The sequence below is a fragment of the Drosophila bipectinata genome, chromosome 2R, assembly GCF_030179905.1.
Source record: "Drosophila bipectinata strain 14024-0381.07 chromosome 2R, DbipHiC1v2, whole genome shotgun sequence".
Classification (NCBI taxonomy): domain Eukaryota; kingdom Metazoa; phylum Arthropoda; class Insecta; order Diptera; family Drosophilidae; genus Drosophila; species Drosophila bipectinata.
In genome coordinates this window covers 24,344,130-24,363,727 of record NC_091737.1, presented here as the reverse complement: position 1 = coordinate 24,363,727, position 19,598 = coordinate 24,344,130, and the positions used below count along the sequence as shown (strand labels likewise).

Sequence of the window (19,598 nt, the reverse complement as noted above, 5' to 3'; positions counted from 1 at the left end):
ACCTGTATACCTCTGTTTCTCGCTCTCTCTCTCTCTATATATATATCTGAATATATATAATCTCTAAAGTTGTAAAATTCATTGGCCAAACTGGTAAAAGGCATAGTTTTTGAAATAAATAAGAATATACGCTTGGTTGATGCCTTTAGCAGCGATTTGAACCCTTTTGTAAAGTAAACTCTTCCCCCCCAAAAAACCCCAGAATCGAGTTATATTGTATATTTTTATAAAGCATAGCGTGCTGATTATAATTACGACTCCCACTCCCAATCGCAGTTCCCCATAAAAGTTTTGTTTTTGCCACCCATACCGTAGTGATGTCCTGCGATCCATCCTCGCCCAGAATCGTTTCGTTTTTGGATTATTTTGATTTGCCTCGATGCATTTTCATTAAACTAGGACAACAAATCAGCACAGAACAGAACAGAACAGAGAAAATCCATTCACCATCGCTGTGTGAGCATATGTATATCAATCAGATCAGGTCAATGAGAATACTCAAACAAATTACACATACGACCCGTTGTACCGATTGAACAATTGATTTGCGTTTGTATTTGGACCTGACGCACACGCACGCAGTGAGTTAACCCGAAGCGATAAAAACAAAACAGAAAATATAAAAAGAAAACCAAAAACTCAAAAACGAAAATGGAAAACCCATAAATACCAGCCACACACTTCATACAATCTCATATATGCCTGGCCTCTGATTCGTTAATCGTTCGTGTGTGTGTAACTGTGTGTAGTCTAGTCGTAGATGTTGTCCTTTGGGAGTGGGTAGTTGTACTAGATTTATCCCTCCTCCCGCCCCACTCTAGCCAGCCTATCCTTTTGGTCCTGCGTGACCCGTTGGCTGCTGCATGTTTGAACTTTCCGACTTTAATTTGGTTTCATTTTGTTTTTTGTTTCTTTTTCCGTTTCCGTTTCCGTTCCTGTTTTCACGTTCCTGGTTTCTTTTTCTGTTTGCATGCCGCTTTTAATTAGCTGATTGCATATGCTTGTTGTGCCAGAAATTCTAGTTCTCTTCCCTTTAAATATTCCCTAACCCGTTCTCGAGGCAGTCCAACTTGCTTAATTAATGCCCACTTGACAGGCATCGAGTGCTCATTAAAAATGCTTGCTCGATTAAAAGAAAATCAATACCCCCGCCGTAGGCACCGGATAAACTCGAATTTTCGGGATAATTGGCAAACAAAACAAAAAGATTTTGAAATTCAATTAGTATCGAATGACCCTGGAAAGTAGTTGGAGTTAGTAGTTTGTGATTTCCAGAAACATCTGCCTAACGCTTGCCCTGCACCGATTCTTCTAGTTTCTTCATTAAGTTTAGAAACTGTTTTTGGTTCTCGCTTTTTGAATCAGTAAGTCGCGTGTTTTTATTTTCCTGAATTTCATTCCATAATTTATGACTGTTAGCGGAAAGTGGAACGAACATTGGCGTGTTTGCTTTCCACGGCATGCTTAACAACCTAAATGTTGAAATTTTTTGCTAAGGCCACAAACACTCAACCACTGAACCACTCAACCACTTGCCATAGACCAACACTCAGCCACACACATCTATCGACACACACCATTCAGCGAAAGCAATTTACCATTTCAATTAAAAACCAATTAAATATGTAAATCATTTTGTGTTTAACCAAACTCATCGAACTCGAATTTGCATACACCAAACAAATCATGGGCATGTCTCAGTACGACGAGGAGACCGGCACCCCGGACTCGACGAAGGACTCGACGGAAATGCTGCGCGGAGTCACCTACCGCCCCCCGTCGTCGGCAACAGGTGGCGCCAGCAGCTTCCGGCCGCAGCAGCAGCGCCAACGTTCGGTCAATTGTCTGGGCGGTTGCTCGGAGCGTAAAGGATCAACCGTAAGTAGCCAGCACCCCCGTCTCCACCCGCCCACCATTCCACTCCACCTCTTCAGTTCTGTAGCGGGGCCCAAGGTCGAAGGTTAGAGGGTTTGTTTGGGTTCCAGGTAGGTCCTTGATTCCTTCCGCCTTTGCAGCATGGTGTTCTCTTTGAATGGTAGCATGCATCACAGCTAACAACTAACCAACAACAAAGCCAGCAAGCAGCGGTGAAGCCCATCAGTCCGCCAATCCGCCCATCACCACTGCCCATCCGCACCACAGCAACACTAACCCAGGATCAACTAGTCTCTCTATATAGGGGTTCAAACTATCCCTTACACTTGATTTCCTGTTGCTGAAGGTGGAGGGCTATAGTCTCTCTTCTCCCTTTTAGTATTCCATCAACTTGGCCGACGAGGCCCGGGACAACCACGCCCAGCAGATCGAGAGGGCCGAGATCGCGAACCTGGTCAGGAGTCGGATGGAGTCCCTGAACCTGCCCACCATCGACTACGACGATGTCAGCGAGAAGCGCAACCACCTATCCTATGTGATAATAAATCCAAGCTGTGATCTCAAATTGGAGGAAGGCGATCTCATGTGAGTTGAGAGATTCATCCTTAAGCTGGTTACCTTCTAGCTTTTCTGCTTTATTTCCTTAGCTACTTGGTCAGGCCATCGCCGTTCTCGGCCCAAAAGACATTCGAACGCCATAACTCGCGCCGGAAATCGAACATCTCGTTCTGCTCGAACATGAACCTGGGCGGCCAGATGCCGCAAATGCCGCAGATGAACATGAATATGGCCAATACCGCCGTCGGGGCTGGATCGCGACGCGGTTCCGGCATCGCCGGCTTGAACCCGATGCAAATGCAGAGCGTTCAGACATTGGCCGGGTATGGATCATCCTCGCAGCGCTGTAGCCCCCCGATGCAGCAAATTAAATCGAATTCTCTTTCTCTACCCGACAGTCCGACGGTGGTTGGCAATCAGCGAGGACGGAGTAACTCATTGCGGGTTGGCTATTATTCCTATTACACCCACTTACCCAAAGATAAACCACAACCACACACAGACACCTGCACACACACCTCAAATACACACTGGAACACACACCCTTTCTGTCTCTATGTTTGTTTGATTTTGAAAATCTATTCACGTTCTTCACGTTGGTTCATTTAGTTTTCTTTAAAAGGCGTTGCTTAAACTAGAAAGTTTACATTCCGGTCACAAGAGTATTTGTAGGGTTTCCTAAGAATTTTTAATAAAAATTTAAAAATCTTCTTTTAGGGGGCTTGTCTCCATTTTGTGGGATTCTTCTCATAGAAGTCTTTTCTCGAGGCTTTAAGATAAAGAAAAACCTTTAAATAAGTAATTTTAATCTTTAAACTTTAATGCTCATTCCAATAAATATTTCTTAAATTTAAAAAATTGCTTCTTTATATTGAGACCGCCATGTAAACTCCACTGTTATAAGCCAAAACTACCTACATAGTCTACCAACCTAGCTATACACTTTAGTCAAAAACAAACCTAGTTTTATTTTGTTCGGTTTCTTAAACAAATTGGCTAAAAACAAACGAATGTGTTCCACCCTGTTGCTTGTTGCCGTCTCCGGGCATCAAGCATTTGCACTTTCACACAAAAAGCATCAAAATTCCGAGAACTCGATATACTCGAACTAGAGCCGCAAAAGAACACTCCACCTGCAACTGCAACAACCAACAGCAGCAACAGCAAGAACAACTGCAACAACCAACAACTACAACAACAACATGAATTAATCACAATCATTGCTCGCACTCAGAGGATAATCAAAAGATCATAAAATCGAAAATAAAATAAAATATCTATCAAGTTTAGATGTCAGCCCCATCATCGAGCCGCATTGCGAGTTGAAGATCATGTGTTTCCTGTTCAATGTGTTTGTTTGTTTTGATTGTAAACTTAAACTTTTAAATTTAAAATTTACATTTTAAATTGTGACTTAAAATGCAACTGCAACAAAATAGCCAATTTGTATGTGTAAACGTAATTTGAGTTGAGTTTGGTACCACCACGAGACCAGATTCGTGATTAATATCCACTAATACCCGCCATTCTGGTGGCTGTTCCTCCGCTTGCTCCTCTTGCAGATCGACAACGACATCCTGCTCCGTCGATCCTCGTCCCTGCGACAGGGCCTTCCCAGCGTCGGCGTCAGCCACGGCCGGAGAAAGTCGTCGCTGGAGGAGATCGGCATCAGTCATTTCACCACCCTCATGCAAGCAACGAATCACAGCAATCCCATCAAGATATCGCTCAACGGCAGCATAGGCATGGAGGTAAATGATTGGACATCAATTTATTCATTTCAATCCTCTTACTCACTCTCTTGTAGAACCAAATCTCCTTGCAGGTAACCCCGCCCGAGGAGCCCACCCCCATGCTGGGTGTTCCGTGCGTGGTGGGCGGTGGCGGTGGTGGCGGCATCAATCCTTCCGGGGCCGGATCCTCCACCGGCGGCCTGCTGGGTGCCGGCTCCTCGCTGGCCATTAATACGGCGGATCTGGGCCCGGGGCCGAGCACCTCGTCCGGCGCCGGCGGGTCCCTGCAGGCCCAGGACTCTCTAGGCCAGGCGCCGTCGCAGGTGTCCTCGCCGCAGCATCTGCAGGGCACGATTGTATGATACAACCTGATGTGGGGGCGCCGCCTCCGCTCCTCCATGTCGAAAAACAAATGGATATAGAATTCGGCCGGCACACACAGACACACGCGTAGAGATAAGTTCTGATCGGAGCAAAAGTATTATTAATCCAAGCAAATCAGCCCACCCCCTACTAACTAAAAGATAAACTGTCTGTGGTGTGTGTCTCCCTGGGAACCCCTCCTCCCCCAACGGTCCCATTAAGTTAAAGCGTGCTTATCGTTTTATCCCTAGAGGGATACATAAATTCAAATATATAAAATATATACTAAATCTAATAATAAGCAATGATTATGTCGGCTTGGCTATCGGAAGAGCCGCAGCAAAGTGTGTTTTGGGAACAACAACTGTAGTTAAACTATTGGATACGACGATGATTTAGCAAACTCTGTATAACTGTATATATATATATCTGATGCTTAGTCTATCGGGCTTTAATGCTACAGAATATAATAATAAAAAAAAGCCATGTAAATACCTTAGGTATGACCTCACTGTCTTAGTGGGCTTCAGTCTGGTTTTTAGAATCCCTATCTGACCCACGTAAACCCCATATAGATCATATATGACGGTGCTATCAATGTCTTGTACTATACACTCACTAGAAACACCTATTAGAAATGTTTTACAAACAAAAAACAAAAAAAAACGAAAAGATGACGAAGAAACGGTTTTCATAACAAAAATTGGAACGGGCTTTGGTATACTCTAATGCTTTACAAAACAAAAAGAAAAAAACACTAAAAATAAATCAAAGAATTTGTATATAAACTCTATCAATTAAGTACCAACCACGCATTCAAAAACAAAACAAAAAACGAAAATTTAAACTATTAGGATCTAAAGAAAACTTAAAACTTAAATTTGAAAGGACAACAGAATTTAGAAATAGAGCCGTAGCTTAGAGACGTAACCAGTTAAGGCTAGTTTGGACCCAGTACGGATTGACGGCAACTGAACCAAAATACAATGAGCTATATGAGCAGGATCGGTTGCAGCTTAACGAGCCCGAACCCTGTAGCATAGTGCAACGCAACCCACGTCCCACAAACTCAATTCGACGGCCAAGTTATATCCTCTTTAGGAAGTAGTTAATGCAAAGATGTACCTACACACCAAATACTTACCACTTACATCACATCCACTCACCAAAGAAACCAACTAACAACTAACAACAAAAATTAAATTAGTTAATGCACCCAAAGCTGTTTTATAAGAAAATTTTAGTCAACGATGACGATTAAATGCATTCCAGTGTCTCGAGAGAATAAAACAACTAGTTAAGCTTACGCCTAGCACCCCAAAGGAAAACCTATTTATATATAGATCTCCGTATATGTATACCCATGTATCTGTATATCTGCATCTACCGCATAGATCGAATCGATGTCTCAATGTACAAAAACAAAACCAAAATTAGGTAACTGAATTGCATCGGAAACTGCAGATACGGAGCATTAGAGATACAATTAGTGTGGTCTAGGGTATAAACTTGCTGTAATATTTATCGGCGCCATGCTCTTTAGGGCAGGCCGAACAGAACTCACAATAAACTCAAACTATAGTTGGAAATAATTCATAAGATGTATTATTTAAATCTTAAGGGATAAGAAAGGTAAGTTGATAAAAAGCCAATATTCTGTAATGTAATTGACCCACAAAAGGGCCTGTTTTTCTTTATTAATTATTCCTCTCTGGGTTGCTTTACATAAAATGGCACACAGGCATTCCTAGTTAGTTATTTTAAATTAGTTAAGTTAAGTTACTGTGCTCTCGCCCCTTCCTTTGTGGTTAACTTGAAGAATTCTTAGCTTGCTTTTGTATTCTTGTGCGATTGTATACGTATCGAAAAATAATTTCAGTTTTGCATTAAAGGTAGACTTAGTAGCCGGGATAGGCCGTGGGCAGGTTGCAAGTGGTGGAGGCACTGGTGCACTTGCAGCTCTTGCCGGAGGGGGCAAGGCGGTTCACCAGGCACAGCCTGGCATCCGTGCAACCTCCGTTGTTGATCTGGCAGGGACTCTGGTACTGCGGGCAGTTCTGCTCCACGGACGTCATGCCGTACATCTTGTGGCTGCCAAAGGACGGGGTCTGGATGGCCTTCTGCCGAGTGCCCAGGCTGTCCACGCTCTCCAGTTTCTTACTGAAAGTTCAGGGTTACAGATCTGTATAGAACAACTAGTCGTAAAGCCACTTACGTGGACCAGTCCGTCCAGTAGAACTGATCGTGAGTGAAGGTAAGTCCGAAGGGATAGGACAGCTCGTTGGAGATGGTGCGAGTCTGGCCATTCTGGGGCTGGATGCACTCCACCTTCTTGGTGCCGGCATCAGCGTAGCACAGTTCTCCTGAGTTCTCGAGCACCACCAGCGAGTTGGGCAGGGTCACCGAATCGTGGCCCAACAACAGTTGCCTTTCGGTGCCATCCAGGTTGGACATTTCGATCTTGGGCGCCGAGCGATCCCAATCCGACCAGAAGAGTTTTCTAGTAAAGATCATAATTTAGCAAAAAGTTATCAGACTTGAGAAAATAAACTTACTCCCTATAGGGATCCACGGCAATGCCTCGTGGGTTCACCAACTGCTTGTTTATGATCACTGCCCTCAAGGAAGGATCGTCCAGGCTGGCCACCTCGATGGTGTCCTTCACCGAATCTGTCCAGTACAGACGACGGGAGACCACATCAATGGCAATACCCTCAGGCGACTCAATATCTAAATAAAATATGAAGATTAGTACGATTTTAATGGGGACTCACTATTATAATCTTACCGGTGGCAATGAAGGGACGAATATCAGAGCCATTGTACTTGGCGCTCACAATCTTCTTGGTGGTAATCTCGCCCCAGTAGACACGACCCTCCACACAGTCCTTGTCCAAGCCAATGGCCATGGAGGCCACTGCAATGGGCAGAACCTGGCGTCCGTTCAGGGGAACTCGTACGATGACCACTCCCTGGCTGACCAGCAGGAAGTCCGACTCGTGTTGTTGGCGCTCCAGGCACACCGAGCCATTGCCATAGAATCCTGGAAGAAAAGGGGACACGATTTTGATGAGTTTCTTTTAGAAAACAATTGACAATCCCAGCATTCTCTGTTCCATCAGTCTGTCCTGAGCCTTTTTTTGTTTTTTGGGTCACACTTTCACTCTATCCTCTCTTCTAAATTTTCAGTTTTGTAGTTCAAGGTAGGTTCCCCTTTCAGCCGAGTTTCAAAACTGGTTTAACCGAAATCGGTTTCAGGCATGCGTGTCGCTCAGAAAATGTTAACAAAAGCTTGGCCCCCGGCCAGAACACTGAAAGTGAAGTTGTGTGGCCCTCCGCACAGGGCCATTCATCCACCGAATGCCAAGGACGTCAAGGACCCCCTCAAGAGCCCCAACAGCTGGCAGTCGATGCGCGAGTTTTTCATGCATCCGATGACCTGGGACAAGAACAACGGCTACTTCAATGTAGTCCTGGGCTTGGCGATTTTCGGATTCTGTTTCTTCAACTCGTGCGCCCCCTGCGAACACGACCGGCTGGAGAAGAAAGCAGTCCAGACCCGTCCGCCCGTGGCCCCATACCAGGGCAGGGACAATTGACCGGAACTCACCTTGATTGCAGACGCAGACCAGACCGGCGTTGGTGGACCGACACTGGGCATTCAGATCGCAGAGCGTGGGGTTATTCAGGCAGTTCTGCTCCTCGATGCACACGTAGCCGTCGCCATTGTAACCGGCAATGCACTGGCACTCGTAGTGGGCAGGGTCCCTGCAATACACAATAGGATAATGAAGAATAGTTGGCGGAGTCTAGGGAGTGGAAGACCTACTCTGTGGGCTCGCAAGTGGCGTGGATGCCGCAGGTGTTTCGCAGGTTGCAGGGAATGGGCTTGCTGACGCATCCCACCAGGGCGTCTCCCTGATAGCCCTCCAGGCAGTCGCAGTACTGGACACCCTGCTCGGCGTCCCACTTGCAGATGGCATTCGATCCGCAGAAGACACTGCCACAACGTCCGGCCGGAACACATCGATCGCTCACATCCCGCTCGAATTCCGGCTGGCACTGGCACACTCCGCCATCGCAGAAGGCATTCTCCCCGCAGTGCTCATTGGCCTCGCACTCGGCAGCGAGTTGGCAACGGAAGCCATCACCCTCGTATCCCCGATTACACTGGCACTCGGACTTTCCCAGCTGCTCGTTGTACTCGCAAGTGGCATGCGCATCACAGATATCGGGTCTCTGAAAATGTTACGGGAATTATAGGATGGGGATGTGGTAGGTGACCTAATCAATACTTACAATGGCGCAGGAGTCGTCAATGGGCTCGCAGGTGTAACCATCGCCACTGAAGCCAGAAGAACAGGTGCAAATGTGACGCAATTCGTGTTCATACCAGTTGCAAGTGGCATTAATGTGGCAATTGGCATCCACATCGCAAGGAACTGTAGGGGAGTAGGTCATTTAAATAAACGATATCCATCTATTTTAAGATTTGTAGCAATCTTACTCAGTTCTCCATTCTTTTCAATGTCAAAGTCCTGGGCATAGACACAGCGCTGGTTATCCTCGGAGAGCTCATATCCGTCCGGGCAACGGCATTCTCCAAACAAGTCGCAACTGGGCTCCAGGTCGTGTTTGTCCAGGTACAGAGGCTCGCAGCGTCCGTTCTCCCAGACCTGCTCTTGCCCGCAGATGTTTTCACAATTGTAGCCGTCGCCGGAGAAGCCATCGTGGCAGAAGCAACGTCCTCCATAGCAGTTTGCATCCTTGGAGCAGCGCTAAGGGACCACACATTTAATAAAACATAAAGGTAGAAAAGTTAAATACTTACATAACACTCATCGGGACGATGGGGCACCTGCTCATCCTCGCCAGGATAAGGATAAGGTTCCGGCTGGGGCTGTTCCTGTTCTTGTCCCTGATCAGGTCGCTGATCGGGGTAAGGATAGGGAATGGGGTCGGGGCTGGGATTGGGATTCTCATCCTGAGTTGGAGGTGTGGGGTATTCAATGTTATCAGCCGTGTTGTTGCTATCGCATCTGTAGCCATTGCCGCTGAATCCTTCAGCACAGTAGCAGTTGAATCCTCCCTCGGTGTTCTCACAAGAGGCGTTCTCGTCACAGACATGGGTGCCCAGGGCACACTCGTCAATGTCTACGCAGATCTCCAGGCCACGATCATCCAGCTGAGCCGCGAATCCATGATGGCAGTCACATCTGAAGGAGTCGTCCTGGGGAACGCACACGGAGTTCTCCACGCATTCGGCAGTGCCATCGGTGCAGGCATTGGACTCCGCATCCACTCCCACCTTGCTGTTGGCACTAATCCTTAAGGCTTCGTCCCCGGGGATGTAGTCCAAAACAACGTTGGAGATCTTCTGGAACGCAACTGTCTCGGTGGGATCGGATTCGTCGTCACGCAGACAACTGGTGTACAGGATGCGCTGGTCCACCTATGGGTGAGACGAAAATAAGGACCTTGTAAGTATGATTACGTTGACAGAATCCTGGGAGAGGACTTACCTGCAATCCAATAACCCGCTGCTCTTCGGTCAGGGTCAGTTGGTGCGACCTCACCGATCGCACTTCTCCGGGACGCACGAAGCGGTACTCGTCCACGTAGTCGGCCAGCTGGAGGGGAGCATCTGCGGGCACGGTGGGCACTTCACCGTATAGTTCGATCTTCACAGACAGCTGGTCCCAGTAGTTGAGGCCCTCGAAGGTCTGGTTCACCAAAAGCGACTCTCCCGAATCGAACTGAATGCGGGAGACATGGCTGTAGACTCCACCAGTCAGCTGGTAGCCATTGACAGCACCACCCACCGACTTGGCAAAAAGCCAGGGAACGGTGGTCAGGAGAGGGAGCACCAGACGCAACTGGGCACCCAGTTCCGGTTCCAGGGGGTTGATGGTGGTGAAGGACCTGGCATCAGTGGTGACCACATACGACTGCAACTGGGCCTGCTCTTCCACCGGCCGATGGTTCAGTTCTCCGGTCAGCGTTCCAATCACTCGGATGGGCAGTCCGTTGGCGAGGCAGGACTTGCCGTTGCCGTAGAATCCAGGCTCACAGACGCAGCAGTAGCCCTCGGACTTGTCGTGGCATTGGGCCTTCTCATGGCACTGGTGCGCGCTGGACTGGCAGCTCTGGGCCAGAGCCGGTGACTCCGTGAGGGTCTCGGCATTGTCCGGGGTCTTAACATTCTGTCCAGGCTCAATGGGAGCCACCTCGAAAAGCCATACTCCGGGCACACCCAGGTTAGTGCTCTCGCTCAGGAAACGGGCCTAGAAAGTAGAAGAGATTAGTATTTAAAGTATTTGCATATTCTATTTTAATCTTACGTTCTCCGATCCCGAACCATTCAGATTATAGTAACGACCGTCCTCGGCAACAAACCCGGCCTGGGCACGGATATCTGGAAGACCACGGGCGGCGGACTCGCCCTGCAACCAGTTGAGGCCGCCCTCCGGGTAAATGAATTGCACGAAGGTCTGCTGCTCTCCGAGAAGGAGGGCCACCTGGAAGGTGTTCAGACGATCCGTCTTGGAGTCGAAGTAGCCCACATTGCGCCACGTTGCCACGATCACCTGGCGGGCCTCGAACTCCTGCTGGCTGCTGAAAGCATACCGAACCAGCGAGGAGGCCTTTTCCAGGGTGGATTGCTCCTTGGTCTCAAAGAGCGAAATGGATGTAAAGTCGTCACTATTAGAGGTATCCACATTGGAGTAGAAGGCGGCTATCGAGGGATACTCCAGCGGGAAGGGCTGGTTCAGATAGTCCGTGAACTCCGCATTGAATGTCAGGATACCATTGGTATTTATCTGAAAAGTAACGCAATATTTTATTATTGATTTTTTTCAAAGAAGAGAGGCGTTATTAGTGATCATTATTCACATTTTATGACAAAGTACAACATAGAACCCTAAGAAGGTATAATATTTGTCCAAAATGAAAAGAGATCAGCACAATGTCCCTCCAACCCAAGTCCATATCTTGGCCAATTTTCATCCGATCCTTGAGAGGAGTACCTTAAACGACTTGTAGAGGGATTCTGCTTCAATCTGCATCAAAACCTCAAAACAAAATTTTTGATCCCGATTTTTCAAATTTTTCTGATGGACCCCCTTGCAAAACCCGGGATTTCCATTTTGGCCCCAAACCAAGTCCATATCTTGGCCAATTTTCATCCGATCCTTGAGAGGAGTACCTTAAACGATTTGTAGTGGGATTCTGCTTCAATCTGCATCAAAACCTCAAAACAAAATTTTCGATCCCGATTTTTCAAATTTTTCTGATGGACCCCCTTGCAAAATCCGGAATTTCCATTTTGGCCCCAAACCAAGTCCATATCTTGGCCAATTTTTATCCGATCCTTGAGAGGAGTACCTTAAACGATTTGTAGTGGGATTCTGCTTCAATCTGCATCAAAACCTCAAAACAAAATTTTCGATCCCGATTTTTCAAATTTTTCTGATGGACCCCCTTGCAAAATCCGGAATTTCCATTTTGGCCCCAAACCAAGTCCATATCTTGGCCAATTTTTATCCGATCCTTGAGAGGAGTACCTTAAACGATTTGTAGTGGGATTCTGCTTCAATCTGCATCAAAACCTCAAAACAAAATTTTCGATCCCGATTTTTCAAATTTTTCTGATGGACCCCCTTGCAAAATCCGGGATTTCCATTTTGGCCCCAAACCAAGTCCATATCTTTGCCAATTTTCATCCGATCCTTGAGAGGAGTACCTTAAACGATTTGTAGTGGGATTCTGCTTCAATCTGCATCAAAACCTCAAAACAAAATTTTCGATCCCGATTTTTCAAATTTTTCTGAATTTTTCTGAAAGTCTAAATACTCAGTGATAGCATGTGCATATTTTTTTTTTAAATAAAATGCAAAATGCGGGATTTCCATTTTGGCCCCAAACCAAGTCCATATCTTGGCCAATTTTCATCCGATCCTTGAAAGGAGTACCTTAAACGATTTGTAGTGGGATTCTGCTTCAATCTGCATCAAAACCTCAAAACAAAATTTTCGATCCCGATTTTTCAAATTTTTCTGATGGACCCCCTTGCAAAACCCGGGATTTCGATGTTGGCCCCAAACCAAGTCCATATCTTGGCCAATTTTCATCCGATCCTTGAGAGGAGTACCTTAAACGATTTGTAGTGGGATTCTGCTTCAATCTGCACCTCAGAACAAAATTTTCGATCCCGAATTTTTACATTTTTCATCTTTAAGGATTCTCCCAAACGGAAAGTATTTCGAACAGTTCTGTTTTATTAAAATTACAAGTTTGGCATCCCCGCTGCTATAAATTTATGTATGGATCATTTAGTTTGGAACCAGGAATGAGGAAGTGTGGATCAGACCTTTTCAAGTGGAAATACTTGGCCTCCATATGGCGTGGAATGATATGGCCCTGCAGTGGTACGCCCCGTAAAGTGCTAACGGGCCACTTAGCTCCGGAATGGGAATCCTCTTGGCGGAAACAAAATAACAACAAACCATTAACGAGGGTGCAAATGATCTTGGGATATGGGATATCCGTGTGTATATTGTATTGCGATGCCTTCGGGATAATTGTTCTGCCACAGGGCCGACACTAATTGAGTCCTCGACATCCGCTCACCGATCGGTCTATAATTAGCTGACAGCATGCAGCATGCATGCTGCATGTTGCATTCTCCTCCAGCTATGTGCAACCGCCAATCTGAATAAACAAATCGGAATTGGAATTGGAGCACAGGTGTTTGAAAAATGCTTTGTTTTGAATGCCGACAGGCCGCAACATAAATCAGTGGCATATTCTTGTGGCAGCACCATGGGCTGCATTTATCGCCGCAGGAAGAGGCGGCATGTGGCAAGGCATTTGACCCGCCACAAAAATATCTTTGAATTCCGGCTGCCTGGAAGGTGATTTCTATGAACTGGGTGATCCACATGCCGCAATGCCTTTCCAATTGAGGTTGGGAGAGGGAACGAAAGGGCCATAATCCCAGCCCTATTTTACTAAATATTTGGATCAATTAATTGATAATTGATTGAGGTAAACTGTTGGGCAAATTGAAGGCTCTTAGGAGCCACTCCAAGATTGTTTTTTTAGTCTGTCTGCCACAAGCAGAAATATAGGCAAATGGGTCAATACAAGTCATGATTCCACTTCAAAGAAGGCAATTCTTATCTCGTTTAAAAGCTTAGAATTGGAATGGTATGAGTTATACATAAATCAATGGATTTATTATATTCTTAATGATTTTAAATTCTTGCTAAAAATTTAATTCTGAAGAGTGCCTAGCTTATCAAAAATAATATATGTATTTATTTAACAAAAAATATGCACATGCTATCACTGAGTATTTAGACTTTCAGGTCGGGTTATTAAAACGTTATTATGAATGTGAGTGTGACAGGTCTATTTTTGGGATCTTCAAATGGTTTCGACATCAATTTCGACCCCAAGCTCTTCGCATCTTGGGGCACCGTCCATTGGGGCAAGGAATTTCAATAAAATTTATGGATTTCTATGGACATATTGTGCTCTCGAAGTATCCGATCTGTGGCGCGATTCTGTGCCGCGTGCTATTTCTCTACGTCAGACACATAAATTCAGTTAATTAACTAACAAAATACAGAGCACGGCACGGCCAGAAACAAAAAGCATAGTTGTTCAAAAATAGGCGACACTCTCCACGCGGAGAACTCATAACTTTCGGCTGCCAAGTGCCTAAAGCACTCACACCCAGAGACACCCAAAGTGTTCTGGCGAGATGGCGAGATGATGGGATTCTTCTGCTCAGAACTCCTGGCACTTGGCCAAGGCGGCAAAAGCGACATCAATGGGTTGAGTTTTTGGTCTTGGACCACCCTCAAGTGGCTGCGGATAGTTTGGGATTGGGACACTCGAGAGTGTGTGTGGAAATCGATGTCCGACCTGTCATGTTTTGCCGAAAATTAATGTCGCCTATAAATACGCCGTCCACAACAAAGCAGGCAACCCAGAAATAGGCGGACATGCGGACAAATAGAATAGAAACTATATTTGCATAATGATTGCAGCTTATCGCCGATCGATGGCCCGTCCATCTGTCTTATCACCACGAAAGCTGCAAACGCGAAATTCATTCAGTGCACAATCTTCGAGATACTTTGTATTCTAGGCGGGAATCTAGATTTAAGGGGGTTTTCGACTGCTACTCACATATATCTGCTCGTATTGCTCTCCGTAGAAGTGGACGGGCTGCTCCAGCTGGAGCAGGATCTTCTCGCTGTCGCCCTTGGGCAGGAACTGTAGGCTGCCCGAGGAGCCATCGTCCACGAACTCGTAGAGCTCGTTGGCCCGCAAACTGTCCAGATAGTGCTCGAACTGGCCACTGACCAGGATCACCGAGCTGAGGAGCAAGCAGGCAAGGAATTTACTGCCGAAGCTCGGCATTGTGGCGGGATATATCTGGTATTCTTTATTTTTGATGGGCAATACGTATATCTGTTTACTTCTTCGACTTTGACACGCGAGGGCCTTAGAATTTCGCCAAAGGCATTTTCACACTAGACGCACTCAAGACACACAGAACAGAATTCCTAGAACACTTTCGCTTTCGCCTCAAGTTTGATCCAAAAATATGGCGGGTTTATAAATAAAATGTGGCACTATCTATCTATTCGAAAAGTTTGTAGTCTGTATAGGTGCGTTCTTTCTTTTGTGGTATTTTTTGTATAGTTGTCAGATTTTTTGGAACTGTCGCTCCAAGTGGCGACACAGCACCAGCTCCTCTGCTTTTCCTCTGATTTCTGCCTTGTGCTTTTCCTTTGCTTTTCCCAAGCACGCGAGCGAAACCGAACGAACCGCACGGCTTGCCAACTGATTCTCGATTGATGGTCGTCGTCTCCGCTGTGGATTCTCTTCGACTCGGTGCCCATCCGTCCGTTACATCCGAGTATCTGTATCTGCATCTGTGAGTGTATCTGTATCTGCGTGTGTGTGGGTGAAAGTGAGAGTGTTTCTGGAGGCGGCAGATACTCGAACATCTATGCAATTGCAGTCCCACAAATAGCATCCACAAACTGCAATCTGGAGGTTGGAAAGAGCAATTATGACAGAACTTTGTTGATGTTTACCACCGAAATTCACTGCCTGTGGTGTCAACAAAGCAATAGAAAATAATCAAAAGTTCTGAAAATACTAATTAAAGCAGTAATCGTGGAATTTATACTTTTTGACATCCACAAAATATAAGCTAAAGGTGTTTTTAGGAAATAATCCGACTCATACTTATTTAAAATTGTCTAGCACTTTTGATACTGACTATTGAGATAAGATAGAAATATAATTTAAATATTTATTATGGTGGGAATATTACAAAAATAAATCTATTTAATTTATAACCTCATATTAACATAGCTTTCTGGTATAATATGAAACTGAACTGGCATATTAAGTGTCTTAGAAGTAAAGGATTTTGGTTCTTATAAAGAAATTTCTGATGTTGGTAAAACTATGATATTCAAAATATTATATTTGAGCCCATTATTATACTTCCCGGACAGATGGCCACCTCTGATGTTGCAATCCCCATCCGGACAGAGTCTTCTAGGCCTGGCTTCTTGGCAACACGGATGCGGCTAGTTAGTTGCGGGCGTTCTAATTCCAGAGAACTGAACTTCAGGCGGGCACGTGCCGGTTGATTGCTCTTGCCCCCCAGACCAGAAATTCCCCGTTGCATGCCACCGTGAAGCGCCGCCACGGCGGAGTGGAGAACGGCTACCTACCACACAGACACATCCGTATCCACACGCATATCCACACCCATTCCTAATGTCTTGCCCCAAAAAAATAGTGGTGCCAAAATGACTTTCTTAATCGGTTTTTAGGAGGATTATTTAAGATATTCTCATATAATCTTTAAGATTAAGTGACCTTGCTCTAGAATATTTTGTTTTTAAAGATTTTTAAAATAAAAAATGTATTATACCTTTTCTTTAATATCTTTTTAATTTAAAGAAAACTTTAAAAATATATATATTCTTATAAAACTATTTAGGCATCTCTGATCCACACCAATCCCTTTCCTTGGCGGGGTGGGGGCGAGTCGAAAATAAACAAATGGGTAACTTCTGACTTCTGAGGGAGCGACGCAACGTCTGCGCCCTGACTGATGATGATCGGGTGCTGGAGAAGCACTGGGCGGAGAGCTGGGGGTGGGAGGACCTGGAAATGGAGATGCAACGAGAGCCGCAGTCGGCGGAGGGACCGGCAGTTGGACTATTTATGATGTATTTCTCGGTTAATTAGTTGCAGCTGAACACAGAGGCTAGGGAGTGGATAGAGGGAGTGGGCATGGGCCTGCCTGGGAATGAAGTAATGCTTCCGCATGCATTTGATGTGAGTAGAAGCATTGCATCCCGATCGTTTTGGAAGCCAGAAGAAAGAGACCAGAAGAAAGTGCGTGCCACGGTGCGTATTTTTGCTATATTTGGATAATGCGCCGCTTGATCGGTGATGGATGCCTGCGCCTTTTCATCATTTATCTTCGAGTGCAGCGGGCTAATGGAACTGCAATGGGTTCCAGGAACTGGAGCGGAACGATGATGATGACGACGCTGCATGAGGATGACGCTGCACCCGAATCCCAATTTCAGACGCCTCTGACTCTACTCCCAGTGGTGGGGCGATTTCGGGCACAATAATTAAAAACATAAATTAGGCCTCAAATTAAAAGCCATCAAATGTTACGCAAAATTACACTTTCATAGGGGCTATTTCGATATAAAGCCCCTGAATTGTGGGCCCAGACTGTTCACAATGTTTAAATTTTGGAATGGAGTCTTCTTCCTGGTCTTGGCCCTTGGGGTTTCGGGCAGAAGTACTTCCTCCGACCTGGACGAGGATTGCGAACTAAATGCGGTGGATACAATGGTGAGTTATGATAAAAGTTGAAGCTATTACTTGATTTTGGTAACAGACATTTCCAAATTTTGAATAAAAATTGCTTTTTATTTTAAGTTTAATGTTTTTTTTTACGAGGAAACCATTTTGTTCTAAAAACCACAGGACATAACAGTGTGTGGTCTAAACTCTGTTATAGTAATGGTGTTGCCAACAGGGCCTTAACATACTGTTAGTTTTGACAGAGATACTACTATTCTACTACTATTTCAGCAGAAGAGGTATTTGGGTTATATTGCACTAATTAAAATAAAATCCTGTGTATTTTAGCACGATTTCTGCTGTGACCTTCACGAAGAGGGCCCACAGTTCACCGACTGCCAGAGAGAGTGGCATGACAAGATCCAGTACTCCACGGATGAGGAAGAACAGAGCTATATGTTTGTGAGTTTAGGTTTTCAATAGACTCAAACCTTGGATAACCAATTCAATTGTCAGTGCACTGCAGAATGCACCTTTAACAGCACCGAGATTCTGGGCAAGACCCGTCAGTCTCTCAGACTCCGTCTGGTGAAGAATCACTTGGAATCCTACCTGGTCAACGATGCAGATGTGGATCTACTTTATGCTACCTACATCAAGTGCGACAAACATGGTAGGAGACTTATATATACAACTGAAGTATCAAACACCTAGGAAGGGTTTCTTTGCAGCCCTTTCCCTCTTGCCGCACTCGGGTGTCAAGAAGCTGGCTAAGCGCCTTTCCTCCTACGGCTGTCATCCGTATCCTGGCTTGGTTTTCGAGTGCGTGGCCAACGAGATGATCCTCAACTGCCCAGCTAAGAAATTCCAACAAACGGCCGCTTGCAAAGAGACCAGAAACTATTTGAAGCAGTGTATGCAGTACCTCAAGTACAAGGCCTAGAGAGATACAATAATCACACGAAAATACACAGCACTTGCAGCTTACATTTTTATTGTACTTTGCTATAACTTAACTACGTCTAAGGGAGATACTTTGCTAGCTGGATGCCTTGACCAGATCGCCCTCCACTACCAGGGATTCAGCTTGATTTAGCTGCTTGTCGAAGCGCTTGGTGAATTTCTTAGCTTGCTTTTCGCTCAGCTCCTCCACAGCCAGGTGCTTGGTATACTTTTTGAGAATCTTCTTCCGCAGCTTCTCCACAAATATGCCCTCGGACTGCTTTGACACAATCTTGGTGAGCTGTGAAAGCCAATCAAAATCGCTGCTGGCAGTGCCATTGGTGGCTTCTTCGGGAGCTTCTTCCACTTTGGCTTTCTTCGTGGGCGGCGCCTCCTCAGACTCTTTCTTCTGCTTCACCGCTGCCTCCCTTTCAGCCTTAATTCTGGCCAGTTCAGCTTGCTTGGCCACCTTCAGTTTGTTGAGCTCCTTCTCGAGGATGTCCCACACCTCGGTGGCCTGGTGTCGTGGGAGTCGCATGCAGTTGCCAACAAAGTTCTCAAACTTGGCCTTCTTGCGCGGCACATTGTCCACGCTCTGGAGCTTCTGGAAGGCGGCGCGCAGGGCGGGAGTCAGCTGGTACTCGCTGCTGTCCAGGATCGCACGAATGGAGTCCATCCAGCTGTCCTGCTTCTGGGCGTTCTTGTTGCGCGGCTCCTTGGCCACAAACCCCTGGCTCTGGCTGGCGTACTTCTGGGCCTCCGAGATGCACTTTGTGTGGTCTGCATACTCCTCGCCGTAGAAGTCCTTAAGGCAATCCATGCAGGATACGCTCTTGTCTTTTCCTCGGCAGCGAGTCTGGTAGTGTTTCTCCACCGCCGGCTTCTTAACCGACTCGCCGCAAATGTTGCATGTAAAGAACACCATGTCTACTTGTCCTCTAGTCTGCTGAATGCACGAAAATTAAAATAAATTCAATGAAAAGCGATTAAATACAGAGCCCGGCAATAGCTAAACAAAACGCACGTGGGCATAAGTGTGGCCAGTCCAAGGGGAAAAACACCACAGAAACAGTGTTGGAAAACAAAGAAAGATGTTGCTTTAAGAATAAAAGAATTAAGTGTTTCTCATTATTTTAAATATTAATAATAGGAAAAGGTTCCCAAAAACTTAGTAAGAAATAAATATTAGTTTTTAAAAAAGGTATTTCATTTTTGAAATATTAAATATATCGATAAGTTTCTGGAACTGGCCATCTTTAG

The 19,598-nt window shown here is 45.6% G+C and overlaps 4 protein-coding genes and 1 non-coding gene across 19 annotated transcripts in view; 3 read left to right on the top strand and 2 right to left on the bottom strand.

Annotated features, from left to right (window-relative positions):
- Positions 1-6,105, top strand: part of SLO2 (slowpoke 2) — an 89,449-nt gene extending 83,344 nt beyond the window's left edge. For 6 of the 14 annotated variants that reach the window (XM_070278872.1, XM_070278877.1, XM_070278873.1 and 3 more), the window contains 5 exons: positions 1,702-1,878; positions 2,255-2,460; positions 2,523-2,877; positions 3,996-4,184; positions 4,241-6,104. In XM_070278872.1, coding sequence (XP_070134973.1) covers positions 1,702-1,878; positions 2,255-2,460; positions 2,523-2,877; positions 3,996-4,184; positions 4,241-4,528 — 1,215 coding nt within the window. In that variant the 3' untranslated portion in view covers positions 4,529-6,104. Of the gene's footprint in view, positions 1-1,701; positions 1,879-2,254; positions 2,461-2,522; positions 2,878-3,995; positions 4,185-4,240 lie in introns of all 14 variants that reach the window. The other 8 variants (XM_070278866.1, XM_070278869.1, XM_070278865.1 and 5 more) reach the window with 5 other exon arrangements.
- A 108-nt stretch (positions 6,106-6,213) lies between these two features.
- Positions 6,214-15,417, bottom strand: Ndg (Nidogen). The gene is made up of 12 exons (XM_017231665.3): positions 14,730-15,417; positions 10,871-11,350; positions 10,052-10,813; positions 9,361-9,981; positions 9,037-9,307; positions 8,829-8,971; positions 8,359-8,768; positions 8,140-8,297; positions 7,318-7,572; positions 7,085-7,259; positions 6,745-7,029; positions 6,214-6,689 (listed from the first exon to the last, which is right to left on the bottom strand). Exons 1-12 carry the CDS (start codon positions 14,961-14,963, stop codon positions 6,428-6,430), a joined length of 4,056 nt encoding a protein of 1,351 aa, XP_017087154.2. The 5' UTR covers positions 14,964-15,417; the 3' UTR covers positions 6,214-6,427.
- LOC108118807 (uncharacterized) lies at positions 7,571-7,890 on the top strand. The gene is made up of 2 exons (XR_006246001.2): positions 7,571-7,732; positions 7,788-7,890. It is a non-coding gene; the product is annotated as an uncharacterized protein (transcript).
- A 1,417-nt stretch (positions 15,418-16,834) lies between the features above and the next one.
- On the top strand, positions 16,835-18,387 carry Obp46a (Odorant-binding protein 46a). Its single transcript, XM_017231544.3, has 4 exons — positions 16,835-17,444; positions 17,745-17,858; positions 17,913-18,069; positions 18,128-18,387. Exons 1-4 carry the CDS (start codon positions 17,331-17,333, stop codon positions 18,337-18,339), a joined length of 597 nt encoding a protein of 198 aa, XP_017087033.2. The 5' UTR covers positions 16,835-17,330; the 3' UTR covers positions 18,340-18,387.
- Positions 18,374-19,482, bottom strand: LOC108118750 (uncharacterized protein C16C10.8). Of its 2 annotated transcripts, none has more exons than XM_070278642.1 (2): positions 19,363-19,482; positions 18,374-19,281 (listed from the first exon to the last, which is right to left on the bottom strand). In XM_070278642.1, the coding sequence occupies exon 2, from the start codon at positions 19,261-19,263 to the stop codon at positions 18,436-18,438; it is 828 nt and encodes a 275-aa protein (XP_070134743.1). In that variant the 5' UTR covers positions 19,264-19,281; positions 19,363-19,482; the 3' UTR covers positions 18,374-18,435. The 2 variants fall into 2 exon arrangements, with proteins under 2 accessions (XP_070134743.1, XP_070134742.1); XM_070278641.1 differs by having other exon boundaries at positions 18,374-19,284; positions 19,363-19,447.
- Positions 19,483-19,598: the final 116 nt, after the last annotated feature.

Excerpts from the sequence above, each read along its gene's own strand:
- Ndg (XM_017231665.3), bottom strand. The coding sequence starts at position 14,963 with ATGCCGAGCTTCGGCAGTAAATTCCTTGCCTGCTTGCTCCTCAGCTCG. Across the intron at positions 11,351-14,729 it reads AGCAATACGAGCAGATATAT|ATAAATACCAATGGTATCCT; the intron begins GTGAGTAGCAGT and ends GTTACTTTTCAG. Across the intron at positions 9,308-9,360 it reads ATCGTCCCGATGAGTGTTAT|CGCTGCTCCAAGGATGCAAA; the intron begins GTAAGTATTTAA and ends GTGGTCCCTTAG.
- Obp46a (XM_017231544.3), top strand. The coding sequence starts at position 17,331 with ATGTTTAAATTTTGGAATGGAGTCTTCTTCCTGGTCTTGGCCCTTGGG. Across the intron at positions 17,445-17,744 it reads TAAATGCGGTGGATACAATG|CACGATTTCTGCTGTGACCT; the intron begins GTGAGTTATGAT and ends TGTGTATTTTAG. Across the intron at positions 18,070-18,127 it reads CATCAAGTGCGACAAACATG|CCCTTTCCCTCTTGCCGCAC; the intron begins GTAGGAGACTTA and ends GTTTCTTTGCAG.
- LOC108118750 (XM_070278642.1), bottom strand. The coding sequence starts at position 19,263 with ATGGTGTTCTTTACATGCAACATTTGCGGCGAGTCGGTTAAGAAGCCG.